Source organism: Arachis ipaensis, chromosome B08, assembly GCF_000816755.2.
Source record: "Arachis ipaensis cultivar K30076 chromosome B08, Araip1.1, whole genome shotgun sequence".
NCBI classification, from domain to species: domain Eukaryota; kingdom Viridiplantae; phylum Streptophyta; class Magnoliopsida; order Fabales; family Fabaceae; genus Arachis; species Arachis ipaensis.
This window is the reverse complement of record NC_029792.2, coordinates 2,875,255-2,888,836: the sequence shown is the minus strand read 5'-3', so window position 1 is coordinate 2,888,836 and position 13,582 is coordinate 2,875,255. Positions and strand designations below refer to the sequence as shown.

Sequence of the window (13,582 nt, the reverse complement as noted above, 5' to 3'; positions counted from 1 at the left end):
TTTTATTTACTAAGGCTTGGTTTGGTAAAGCTTTTCGAAGATGTGCTTGTGCTTTTTAAAAGCTCAAGCTCCTCATTTTGTGTTTGGTAAATAAAAAAAAAATCATATGCTTGTGCTTGCAGCTTTTAAAAGATCGGGGTACTTTTGAAAGCACCTAAGATAGAGCTTTTCAAAGTTGGCTTGTGCTTTTCAAAATTTAAAAGTCTAATATAACCTCATATGTTAACTAATTTTCAAATTTAATGCTTGCATTTATGTCTATTATAGTATTTTTAAATTTTAAAAGCTATTTTACCAAATGTAATTGTTGTTACTTGTGATTATTAAAAGTAATTTTTAATTTGGTTTACTAAACATAAATGTTACCATTTTTAAAAAGCCATCTTTTAAAAGTTAGCTTTTATAAGCTACTTTTGAAAAATAAAAGATTTACCAAACTAAGCCTAATGCTGAGTTTGGTAAAGCTTTTTCAAGAGGTGCTTGTGCTTTTTAAAAGCACAAGCACAAGCACGTCATTTTGCGTTTGGTAAATTAAAAAGCCCAAGTGCTTGTGCTTACGGCTTTTAAAAGTTAGGGGTGCTTTTGAAAGCACCTAGGAGAGAGCTTTTTAAAGCTGGCTTATGCTTACCAAATTTTTTTCATTTTCCCGCACATATTTCTCGCTATTATATTGCCATTAAAATCCTCATATATTTCTAACTTCTCATCCTAACCTTCACAAATTCTAACACAATCTTCATATATTTTTTATTTTTTAACCTAATCTTCATATATTTTTTTATTTTTTATTTTTAGTGATGATATTTAGGATAAAATAATTTTTTATGATACTTATATAAAATTTAAAAGTTAAAAAATAAAAGAATTTATTTATTATATTTATTATGAATTTTTTATTTTAACATTATTTTATTTTAAAATATTATATAAATTTTTAAAAAATTTGAAAAAAAATTAATTTTTTTGTTATTAACATGTTTGTTATAATTTTTTCAACTTTTAAAAGCTGTTTTACCAAACATAATTGTGGTGCTTGTACTTATTAAAAGTCATTTTTAATTTAATTTTATCAAACGCAAGCTTTTAAAAAGTTATCTTTTAAAATACAGCTTTCATAAGCTACTTTTAAAAAGCAAAAGCTTTACCAAACCAAGCCTAAATACAAAATGAGGAGCTTGACCTTTTAAAAAGTACAAGCACTTATTTAAAAAACTTTACCAAACTAAGCCTAACTCATGTAGAAGCTAAACCTAACAAGAATTAGCCTCAATCTTTTTTTTTTTATTAATCTTTTTTATTTTTGGACATTCTTTTTGATTAATCTTATCCACCAGAATTCACAGTGGGGCCAGTGAGCTTGTTTTGTGGGCCTAGCAGACTAGCAGTATCCTGAGTGGGGCCCTTAACTGGGTGGTTGTGTGGGCCGATCGGGCTTTCAGGAGTGTGATCGACCGATCGTCACTCACGACTCACTTCCGTTCTCTCCTCTTCGCCTTCCCATCATAACAGGCAACTCGACTCAGCTCTCAAACCAAACTGAAACAAAACCCTCCTTCCCTTTTCATTCTCTTGCATTTTTTTTTTATGAAAAATAAGAAACCAATATATGCTTCAGCTGCTCCTCCGTGGTGGCAACTTGCCGCTGCGGCTGCCACCTTCAACCATCACTATTATACTTCCAGGTTCTCTCTCGCTCCTCATCACTCTTTAGCTACTTATGCTACATCTTCAATACTGCTTACTCTTTAGTTGTGTCCGATTTTAGCATATTGTTTTGTTTTGGCTTGTGTGAGATTTTATATTCTACTTGTTTTCACACAGTTTTCATTGATAATATTGGTCTTGAACTTCCTGCTAGTTATTGCACCAGCGTGCTGAACCTAAGTTCTTCAAACTAATTGCTATATGGTTTAATCTATAGCTTCCATTCTAGAGCTAAAATGCTTATTGTAGTGCCTTCTACTTCAAGTCAATGATTTTTAGCATTTGGCATCTATAGCTATGATCTATATTATGGTCCTTTTTTTTTAATTTATGGTTAAGTTTTAGTTGATTTTTTTGTATGCTTTGGAATTAGAGGCCTGGTTTCTTAGTGCAAGCTGAGCAACAAGTTTAATACCCGAGCAGTACATGTTCTATTACTCTTTCAGAGTATTGTTCCCAGTGCTGTTAACCCTAGGCTTGTTTTGCAACAAAAACTAATGTCTTCCAAGATAATTGATGGAGTGAACAATCTAATATTTTGTATGGGGAAAGAAAAGATCATTTCATCTCCTCTCTATTCTATTATGTTCTCAAGCATACATATGTTATATGTTGGTTACATCAACATTTATGACAAGACACAATGACCCTGTGTGGTAATTGTCTTAGGAGAAATATATAGAGACGAACTTGTTTGGAGAAGGGAGGCAGATACAGAAACATGTAAAATGTCTCTATCTTGGGACCACATTTGCCCAATTTTTTGTTCATCTGAAAATTGGAGGTGGAAATATAATTTTCTTTCTTGGTGTCTATTTTCTTGGTGTCTTTTTAGCAGGAAAAATCATTGATATCCTTAGACCTGTTATTGGAGGAAATTGTATTCGTGGCCTCTATTTGGTGCATATGAAGATGGATTGATTTCTGGTCTTCTCTTTTATATTGGATTTTCCTTCGTTGTTCAGTTGCTTTGTTAAGGGGGATACCCTTAAAGAAAAATTGATTGAGACCATTATATGCTGTGGATAATTACTATTAATTAAAAAGACTTGTACTTATTTAAAATGAGGGATTTATGCTTGTTTTGTAGCTCATAGGTAAGGCTTACCTTAAACCAGCTCTTGACATGCTCTGAGGAGCATGCATTAATGACAGGCTTATGCACTAGAGATACCATAAATAACAAACCCATATTTTATTAATATCGATCGTCGATTTTATGTGTAACACAAAGTTCTAATATGGTAGAATGTTAAATATGTATATGTCAGCATGAGTGAAATATAAATATAATGTCAATTTTTTGTTAAAAATAAAAGGGATATTCTGGAAAACTCGATAAGGTCTTCGGTCTTCGGTCTTCGGTCTTCCTATCACTTAAACCCTATTTAGACTAACCCTACTATCTCCTGCAGTCGCTGCTCTCATTTGTTTGCTGCAAATCAACACAGGCAGATACTGGGAAGAAACTAGCTTTGATGTCCAGTTCAATATTCTATCTTCATTGATACTCTAACTTTACTTGTGATTGTTTTAAAAAGACCTAAGCTTGGTAGATTTTTTTATTGGGATTGTGAACCTTCTTAAGATTAGGATTTCGTAACTTAGATTGTGATATCGTGAATTTGTTGATGGTATGGAACAACGAGACACTAATAGCAATTATGAATGTATTTCTTCTATTCCTTTTCTGCAATCTTCTTTTCTTTTTGAAAGCAAAAGAAGGATATTTTGCATGAGCTGCTTCACTAAGCAACTTTAGAGAGGAAGTCAATGTGTATGGAGATTGGTTAAGACTTAAGAGATTAGACATATATATGATACTTGTCATGGTTTTACGGAACAAAGCAAGTCTTATGACTGCTTATTCTGTGTAACTTTTATTCGAGTTGATTCAATTTTGAGTACTGTATATAACTAGTATCCCATAAGTATGTACCTGAATCTTATCTTATTGATCACAGATTACAAGTATTGCCCAGTATTGGAAAAAGTATGATTGCTTTCAATACCAAGTGTTTATGTGTTTTAGCGACTTGCTGAAATGGGTTTGGTGCCGAATATCTTTTATATATCATTCCTACATTTTTCCATGAAGGGTTTCTAATGTTTGACATAAATATGGCCATATATAGTTATATATTGTTATTTATAATCTCTTTAGTACATGTATTTATCATCAATATGAAATCTTACAAGTCCATTAAGTTTATTATTGTTTTTAAAGCTAAAACTTCTGATGTTTTCATGTTTTAATTTATAACTTATACCATGCGTCTGTTTGACATATTTTATGCTTCTCGCTGATGTATGCTTCATTGCTTCTTCAGTCTTCCCACTAATTTTGAAAAATGACCATTTCTGAGGGAGAACCATCAAGCAGTGCTGCACAGGCAAGCATTTCCATTTGCTTTGTAACTTGGATCCTTGAGATTCTGTTGTCCCTGGATACCCTTTTTGGGTGGCTGGAGCATAACCCTTTATTTATTGAATTGAACAGACAATAGGCTTGATAGTGGCAGTGAAGGAATTGCAAGGACTTAAAGCTCTGGATCTAAATAAATTATTGAGGGATTCTGAAAATCTTACTATCCAATACTGTACCAAAAATGGATTATTGCTTAAGGTTGTCTCATAGTCAGCTTCATCATGCTCTTTTATATCTTGTTTTATCATACTATTTTTCCTAATTATTCTATGTACAGATTGATATGGAAAAGCTTGCAGGATCACTTCCATTGCACCTCATTTCGATGCTTATATCATTTAAGAGAGATGAAGCCCTGTTCAGATACTTGTTATCTGCCATTCGTCTCTTGTATTCCTTGTGTGATTTAGCCTCCCGAAATTCTAAACTCGAACAGGTTAATATTAATAGTGAATATTTATTTTGATCATTTGAAGATTGTAATAACACTAGTTTGTAATTTTGTATCCCCAATATGATTACAGATTTTTCTAGATGATGTAAAATTGTTTGACCAGCTGCTTGACTTTGTTTTCTACATGCTTATTGTTCTTGGTGGTTGCAAACAGGTTTTACTCTTTTCTATTCTTTTTCAGGTTGTAGTTTGTTCTTCTGTGTTGTTTATTTGTATTGAGATTTACACTTATGTTGCAGGAAGACCATGCTTTTTGTCATAGGCACCTTGTGCATTCAACTCTTGTGCCATGTACCTTCTATCTATTAACAGGGTTTATCTCAACTAAATGGCAAGATGTTGTCCATGTACTGCTTGCCCATCCCAAGGTATTTCGGAGTCAAATAATGACCCTTATCCCAAATAGGATGATACCAATTTCAAAAAAAAAAAAAAAAGGAAGAAGAAGAAGAAAGAAAGAAGGAATTTAAGTTTCATTTCTTTCAATCGACTTAATGGATTCTCATATTTTCTGATAACACATCGGTCTTTGGCTAACCATGAATTCTATGATCACAGATTGACATATTTATGGATGCTGCTTTTGGATCAGTTCGCATGGTTGTTAGGTGTCTTGAGATCACACTGCTAGCTTATTACAACGATTTTTCAATGGAATCAAATTTGACAGCTGAACAAGTAGTTTATTATCTCTGTCAGCAGTGTGAAGCTTCACTTCAGTTTCTTCAATCCCTGTGTCAACAAAAGTTGTTTAAGGAATGCCTCCTTATGAATCAGGTTTTCTAAATTTGACTGACTTTATAAATTTGTAGCAACACATGCAGGGGTGATGCTATGTCCCAGAAATTTTGTATGAGCTAATCCGTTTAACTTTAGATTAAAGATTAGGACTAAAAAGTAGTTTGGTTGCAACATAAAAGATAAAGGAAAAAATAAATTTCAGAGCCCACCTTCTCATGGGTTTGTTTGCTTCTGTTTGGTGCCGGGTTTTCATTGTAGTTTTAAAGCAACTTTTTTTAGAAAGATAAAAAATAGAGGATCATGGACTATGGTTAAATATTTCCAATTAAAATATTCTAGTTCTTGTTGGACTATGATGTTCATATTTTCCATTTGTAAGATAGATCAACAAGCATCTCATTTATACCCATATTTATATGAAAGTATCATTCTCCCTCCAACTTGAATATAGATTTGAGTATCCATTTTTTTTGTCACCCTGTTCCAAAGCCGACCAATTTATTATCTCAAAGCTAATGGGAGAGAACCTGCAAATGGATATAGTTATGGTGAGAATTGAGATATTTTTATTTTACATAGCAGACACTCCATCTGTAGATTGTGTACTTATCCACCAGGAAGATGCTTAGTGTATTAACTTATTATATTGATTTGAGTGATCAATAGGAGGGATTATGTTTATTATTTCTTACAGGAAATATGTGGAGAGGGAAGTGTTCTCTTTCTGGCTCTGTCCATCTTGAAGTTACAGATTCAGCCATCTCTTCCAACTAGGATTAAGGCAGCTTTATCAAGGCTAAAATCTAAAATACTATCCATTGTGAGTCTGATGTCAAATTTTGCTATAACTCTCTGCTTTTAACTTTAATCTACTTTGTAATTGATGCATATTATTAACAATGCTATCATCACTCTCTTTAATCAGCTGCTAGGTTTGTGTGAAGTGGAGAGCATTTCATATCTTGATGAAGTAGCCAGTTCACCACAAAGTTTGGCTTTGGCTAAATCTGTTGCATCTGAGGTTAGTTTCTCCAGTTGGCCTACCATGCAAACTGAGATCTTGAAATTATCAACTTTTTGTGTCCCTCTGATCACCCCATTAGCATCTGCAGTTATTTTGGTTCTCAAATGGGATTAAACCGTTGATTACAGTATAATATGGATTGTTGAGTAGAAGTACAAGTTTTCAGGAGATCTTTGAAATCATAATGTTCTGTGGTGGTATGCAGTATATATTTGATCCATTAACATATTTCCCATGATATAGGTTTTAGATCTGTTGAAGATTGCTTTTGGAAGAGATTCTGCACATCACAATGTTGATGGATGCCATCCAATGGGATTTGTACAGCTCAATGCAATGCGTCTAGCTGACATCTTGTCAGATGATTCAAACTTCCGATCTTACGTGATGCTTTGTTTTGTAAGTTTATCCCTTCCAGAATGGCGTTAAGTTGAAGTTATGATCAATTGTGGTATAGTAAAATATTTTTCGTGGTACCAACATCATTCCTTTTTTTTTTCTTTTTTCTTCCCCCTTTTCTCTGCTCAAAATTTGATTCATAAAATATGGCCAAATATAAAATGTGTGGATTCTCCTCTAATTCCTATTATATGAAAAGTTTTACCGTTTTATTTGCATGTGATTTCAGACTAAAGTTCTGACAGCAATAATTTCTCTCTCCCATGGAGATTTTTTATCCTGTTGGTGTTCATCTAATCTCCTGGAGACAGAGGAGGATTGCAATGTTGAATATGATACATTGGCTGCAGTTGGATGGGTTTTGGATTATACTTCACTAGATATAACAAATGCTACAAATTTGGAATTCATCCAAATACCAAACAAGATGCCCAGGGCTTCTTATGCACATCATAAGACATCATTACTGATCAAGTTATTTGCAAATCTTCATTGTTTTGTTCCCAACATATGTGAAGGTTGGTTATTTGTCAAGGTTCACTAAGTTTTTAGTGTTTTCACATATATATAGTTCTTCGTATCAGTAACCACTTTTTTTATTTTAATCCTCAGAGATGGAGGAAAATCATTTTGTTCTCAAGGTCCTGGAGTGCCTGCAAATGGATCTATCTGACATTCTTCCTGGGTTTTCTTTTGCTTCTGATGCTTCTAAAGCTGCCATTGCTAGCAAGAACCTGCGTAATGATTCTTCTCATATACTTCTTATTGTGAAATTCTGAGCAATATGTGGCTACTTTATCACAGTTAACGCCTTTTTGTAGGGTCATTATTAAGTCATGCAGAATCTTTGATTCCAAACTACTTAAATACAGAGGATTTGCAACTTCTAAGGTTATTTTTCCCTCACTTCATTTTCTATGTACTTTTAACACTTTAACATGATCTTTTTTTATCAGTGTCATGTTATAACAAATAGCTTATTTATATAAATTGTTTGCAGGGTTTTTTCTAGCAAATTACAATCACTTTTTAGTTCTACTGGGTTCGAGGGAAATCATATTCAAGTATATTTTTGTCCTTTGGTTTGAGTTGTTTTTATTGCCTGTTCTTGCTCTATATCTTTTCTCCTCTGTTCATGTCCATTTTGGAACTTTTATATGACTCTGGCCTTATCATCTGGAAAATTCAGGATAGCAAATTTGAGCTGTCATTGTCTCAGGATAAGTTTACTAAACTCAACATCAATGAACATTATCAGGTATTTTCTATATCTTTTACTCATTTAATGATCACAAAGCCTGTTTTTTCTATTGTTACAAGTTCTAGTGTGTGTTTTACCGATTTTTAGCAAATCTGGGTTGATTCGATATCTAATAATTTGGGAGCGAAACCTACTGCCCTTGTGAGTACCAGCTTTCGAAGTGCATCAAAATCTCTTTCAATTTGGATAAAACAATAAAGAAAAATCTGAAAAGAAAAGCAAATAAATTTGAAAATGAAATGATTGAGAATAAATGAAATGACTTTAACTTTAAAGAAAGCAGTAAATTTCCTTCAATGAGATCGAGGACTTTGAAATCGAAATGAAAAGTACTGAATCTTAAAAGATGACAGAAATGATAAAATTGCTTGAAAGATAAATCTGCAAGAAAAATAAAGATTAGAAGAAATTTAAATAAAAAGTAAAGACAATGGAAGGAACTATATAGAAAAGAAAGCTCTAAGCAGACTCAGAAATTCGCTGGGAATGTGAGTGTGCTTAAGTGATTTTCTGTAACAACGTTCCAACCTTTATTCCTTCAAGTCTTCTCCTATTTATAAGAACCTTCAACCAATCAAATTGAAGTGTAACTCCTACGTACATTAATTCATGAGTAACCGTTCCTGTTCTTTGGGTGCTGTAATTGCTACTAACTTCACTTGTCAACTTCCTCATTTCTTCGGTTGCCTCACTTTTTCTAGATAGGTCCTGGTCTATCAAGATCCTCACTTCTGTCGATTAGCTTTCCTCGATAGCTCCCATGAAACTAGTCACTACCTCGAAGCTCACAACTTGTTTATTTTTGGCTAACAAATTACCTCCTTAGGATTGATGTGTCTATCGAACTATTAATAAAACGCTCAATCCTATTTCTTCTCAAAGACATTAAAACCCATAACTGAACAATTACTTCAGATGCGGCCCATTAATTACCTACGTTTCCATTACTCCAAAAACAACGCCCATGATTGTTCACCTTCTCATTAATTGCCATTTTCTCTTTCCTTCAATCATGGCTTTTCAAGGAAGTTTCCTTGATTTTCAAAATTCAAATCCCTTTATAAACTCTTCATCTTTACCTTTTCGTCTTTTTCCTCTCAAATTCATCTTCTACCTTTAGCTATCCCCAATCCTTTCCAAGTTTCTCATTTGCTCTTTTCATCTGCAACCAAGTCAACACTTTTTTTTTAAATCATCAATGGCTTCTTCAATTGCCAAAGATAAAGGCAAACACGTTGCCACTGAAACTTCCATTCAATCTTATTTGAAGATACTATCCCGGCTCGGGGACTATCATTGAAGACCCTGAGCACGTTGTGGATGACAAAAAGATCCTCTTACCTTTCACCGTCTATGATGATACTTACTGTTTTCTTGGTCCACTGCAAACTCTAACACAAGCTAAGGACAATGCCCATTATTTCCCTGGCGCCAAAGGGGGAGACTTGCTTATCAAACAAAAACTTTTCATAACTCCCTTCATCGATGGTAAAAAGCCTTTTTGGAATAATCCTAAAGTCTCCTTCAAAATTGCTGACTTCTTTGCCTGGTACCAAAGGCTCGAACCTGTAAAGGGTGAAGCTTGGAGAACGCAAGGTATTCATAATCTTCTTCGTCTTTCCCATTTCACACCTACCACTTATCACTGGATGATTGACACTGCTCTCTGCTTCTGGAATAAGACCACCAATAACTTTCATCTGCCTTTTGGGATGGTTGGTCCAACTCTGTTCGATGTTGCCGCCATTACTGGGCTTTCGATAAACAATATTGTGGCTACTTTTGATACCAAGCCCTCCAAATCCTACAACATCATTTAGAAAAATTCTTATGGGGACTTCATCAAACACAACATGGGTAAAGAAGACAGCCCCGTTATTGATGATGAGTGCGTGATTTTCTTATACTATTGGTTAAACGCTATTATATTTTGCTCGAGGAGTATCTCGATGCAAAAACTTTGTTCCTCTGGTTGCTTTGCTACATGAAGGGCACAAATTCAATTTGGCCAAGTTGCTCTTAGGAAATCTTTATGATGAGCTTGGGCAATTGGTCGATGGCCTTCGAAAAAGAACTTCAATTAATGCAGGGTCCCCTTTGCCTACTCCAACTTTGGCTAAATGCCATCTTTGGAAGGCACATGAAGCAAGATGGGGTTTTTGCTTCGGACAAACAAAACATCGAAGGTTTTCGATTAGTGACACTTCAACCAAATTTTGAAAATGCCCACTCGATTGAGGAACTTTTCTTGGAAGCATTCTCCAAATTTCATTCATGTAAAACTTTTCGAAATGAGGAGTTAATACTTGCCCCTTTTGCGAATCGAAACTGTGGTCCAACCTGGTTTCAACGCCTCCTCTCCAATGAAGGTGATGATAACGCTTTAAGCAATACCATTTGGGCCAACCTTCTTGCAGTTCAAATATTCCCTACGGGAATTCCCCAGTATAAAAAAGAACAATTCAAAATGACCCTTCATGTTCCCCACTACGTCACTAGACAAATGGTTTTTTCTCAAGCTCTTTCAGCACCTTTTCCTCAACAAGGCAAGGCTCTCAGCCACATAGAATTCAAATCAATGGAGAAAATTCGGAGATGTCTTGATGTCAGTGACAAAAATCAAAGTCACTATTTCTCCCTCCCTTTTGACTATAGTGACTTCGTCACAAAATCTTTCGTCGAATAGTGGAATAACTACTATTCTCGGTACACCCATTCACTAGACGAAATAAAGAGGGACTCGATTAAGACTCTCCCAAGTGTTCTTGAGGTTTCTCCGAAAAGAACCATAAAAAGGAAAATCGAGGCTACTGAGACCTCAAAGCAACCAAAACGAAAGACACAGAAAACTTCCTTTAAACCACCAAAACAACAAAGGTAATAACTCACTTGCATTTCTCCGAAGTGACATGCGATATGCAGCCAAATCGATCATACAAGATTCCTCTATTTTCTTATAGTGATTTCATCAATCACCATATGGAACACGGGGACGATCCTGTGACTGATGAGGAGAGTGTGGCGTTCTTGTACTACTGGTTGAATGCCATTGTTTTCTGTTCGAGGAGTGTTCAAATGCAAAAGTTATTTCTTCCTTTGGCTGCTCTTTTGCATGAAGACCACACATTCAATTTAGCCAAATTAATTTTGGGACATTTGTATGATGAACTTGGGCATTTAGTTGATTGTCTTCGAGCCAATTCATCAACTAATGTAGGTGTCCCTTTGAAAAATACATGAAGCAATGTAGGTTTTTATCATTCATTCCTCACTTTTGAAAATGTCTTCACGTATTCCTGAGGCTTTGTTGCAATGGGTAGATTCTTCCATTTTATCTGAACGCCCCTTAGTAGATGATGTTTTTATAACTGAACTTAGGAAGTATCATAGGATGTGTCCTTGACGTTGATGAACCCAAGCATGAGTTAGCAGCCTCAGACCCGGAGGATAGAGTTTGCTGTGGGAGGCTTACTGAGTCTGATCCTCATTTCATTTTCATGTATGATTGTCTTTTCACCCGTTTAGAGGTTACCTTTTCTTTTTCTGATTTTGAGATGGAGGTTTTGTCCCACTGCCGAGTAGCTCCTACCCAATTTCACGCTAATTCCTGGGGTTTTTTGAAAATTTACCAACTTGTTAGCAAAGAGCTTGACTTTCCAATTTCTTTAAAAGTCATTTTCTATCTTTTTCACTTGACAAAGCCCTTTAGTGCTCAGAACAAACAACAGTGGGTCTCTTTTCGAGCTATTCAGGGTCGGAAGGTGTTTTCTATTTTTGACAAGTCGTTTCATGACCTTAAAAATTTTTTCTTCAAAGTTTTCGCTATCGAGGAGGCTGTGGTAGGGTTCTTTCGAGAGGCTTGGGGACGAGCTCCCAATCTTGACACCAAAAAATTTCTTCTTGAATTTCCGAGTTTTGTTCGGACTGAGCTAGGTAGCTTTTACTTCTAGTTTTTACTTTTGTCTTCATGAATGGATAGCTGCTCGCGCCCAAGCTGCCGCGCAAGAGGTCGGGACTTCTACCACTCCTCCTCGGCGCCAAAGCTTGGGTTTGGGAACTTCTTCTCAGCCAGTCTTGGTAAATCCGATTCCTACTCCTCCTCTTCCTCCTTCTGCCTATGTTCCCTCAGTCCTTTCTTCCTCGGAGCCTGAGAAAAAGAAACGTAAGATCTCGGAAGCTGGTGCTTCCAATGTCGGGGACACCGGCTTTGACGGAGTGAAATTTTCTAGGAAGCACATCCTTCCTTATAGCCAAATCGCTATGGATGATGCTGCTATCCGTAATCATCTCCAAATTTTAATCCGAGAAGGAATTAGGACTGCTGGGGTCTGTACCTCCCTTCTTGATATACTAGAAAAAACCCCTCTGAGTGCTATCCAGTCTTCTGTGGAGCACCTTAAAGGGAGAATTGCTTTATATCAAGAAGAGGAGAGGAAGTTGCAGGAGGAGAATGCTCAGCTGAAGGAAGAACTTGCCCAGATCCGGGAGAGGGAGAAAAAGTTGATGGGCCAATGTGCAATGACTGAGGGTCTAAAGGAGAAGGTTGAACAAAATTATGTTCGCCTTTTTGTGGATAAAATAGAATTGAAGGAGGAATTGGACAAGCTTAGGGAGGGGTACCAGGAGTTGGAGGAGTCTATGACTGAGGGGATTGAAGTGTTGTTTGAGGTGCTGAAGGAGCAAATTCGGGTTTTGGCCCCCGACTTGGATCTGTCGCCTTTGCACCCTGACAAAGTCGTCGTTGATGGTGCCATAGTATCTCCTCCTCACCCTGCTACAGATTCCGAGTTGAAGACGGCGGGACAGCGTATAATTGAATCCCCTCCTCGTGAGGTTGATATGCCGTTTTCTTTCTCGGCTCCCGAGGTGATTCGCGCTCCTGATGCCGAAGAGATTCCTCCAACCCATTCGACCTCTGCGGCTGAATCGACTTCTCCTGCCGATGATTCCAACCCCTTTATTGGTCCTCAGTAATTGAAGCTATTTTTAAGGCCCGGCTTGTGGGTCTTTTTATGAACTCTTTATATTTGTTTTTTTTTTTTTTATATTTGTGTTGATGGCTGGTGACACTTGATCCTTTTTAATACTTTTTAATAGGATCATAAACAACTACTTTTGCTTATTTGGTCCTTTTTGGGTAGGGCCTTTAACAAAAAATGGTTGCTTTATTATTCATGTGGATGCTTTGTTTACTATTTATTTGAAACCTTGAATGGCTTAAGGTTTTTCGAAAAAACCTTTTTGTACCTTAGTTTCGTGAAGCTTTTTGAAAAACTTTTCTAAGATAGTTTGACTGTGACTTCTGAGAAGCTTTCTATTAAGTTAAGTAATCTCAACTTTTGATTAGATTCCTATGGGAATGTTGTCGTTTTTAACCTTTAATGGGCTTTTGTGTCTCTCGTATTTCATTATTCCAAGGTTGCGAGAACCGAACCGGTCACTAAACCGGTCGAGTGATTGGTTCAATGGTTCAAAGGTTCAACCGGGATTTAACCGGAGTTCAACCGGTATAATTAAATATAAAATAAAATTATTAAAAATTTAATATATAATTTTAAATATTTAAATTTA

At 35.7% G+C, this 13,582-nt stretch overlaps 1 protein-coding gene across 2 annotated transcripts in view; it reads left to right on the top strand.

The window, feature by feature from the left end:
* Positions 1,363-13,582, top strand: part of LOC107613002 (nodulin homeobox) — a 21,477-nt gene continuing 9,257 nt past the window's right edge. The window contains exons 1-15 of one of the 2 annotated variants that reach the window (XM_016314817.2): positions 1,363-1,682; positions 4,035-4,097; positions 4,205-4,330; positions 4,410-4,568; positions 4,657-4,740; positions 4,826-4,954; positions 5,145-5,363; positions 6,022-6,147; positions 6,253-6,348; positions 6,595-6,750; positions 6,980-7,268; positions 7,363-7,488; positions 7,572-7,641; positions 7,751-7,814; positions 7,940-8,008. In XM_016314817.2, the coding sequence (XP_016170303.1) occupies positions 4,056-4,097; positions 4,205-4,330; positions 4,410-4,568; positions 4,657-4,740; positions 4,826-4,954; positions 5,145-5,363; positions 6,022-6,147; positions 6,253-6,348; positions 6,595-6,750; positions 6,980-7,268; positions 7,363-7,488; positions 7,572-7,641; positions 7,751-7,814; positions 7,940-8,008 (1,755 nt within the window). In that variant the 5' untranslated portion in view covers positions 1,363-1,682; positions 4,035-4,055. The remainder of the gene's footprint in view (positions 1,683-4,034; positions 4,098-4,204; positions 4,331-4,409; positions 4,569-4,656; positions 4,741-4,825; positions 4,955-5,144; positions 5,364-6,021; positions 6,148-6,252; positions 6,349-6,594; positions 6,751-6,979; positions 7,269-7,362; positions 7,489-7,571; positions 7,642-7,750; positions 7,815-7,939; positions 8,009-13,582) is intronic. The other variant, XM_021108591.1, reaches the window with a different exon arrangement.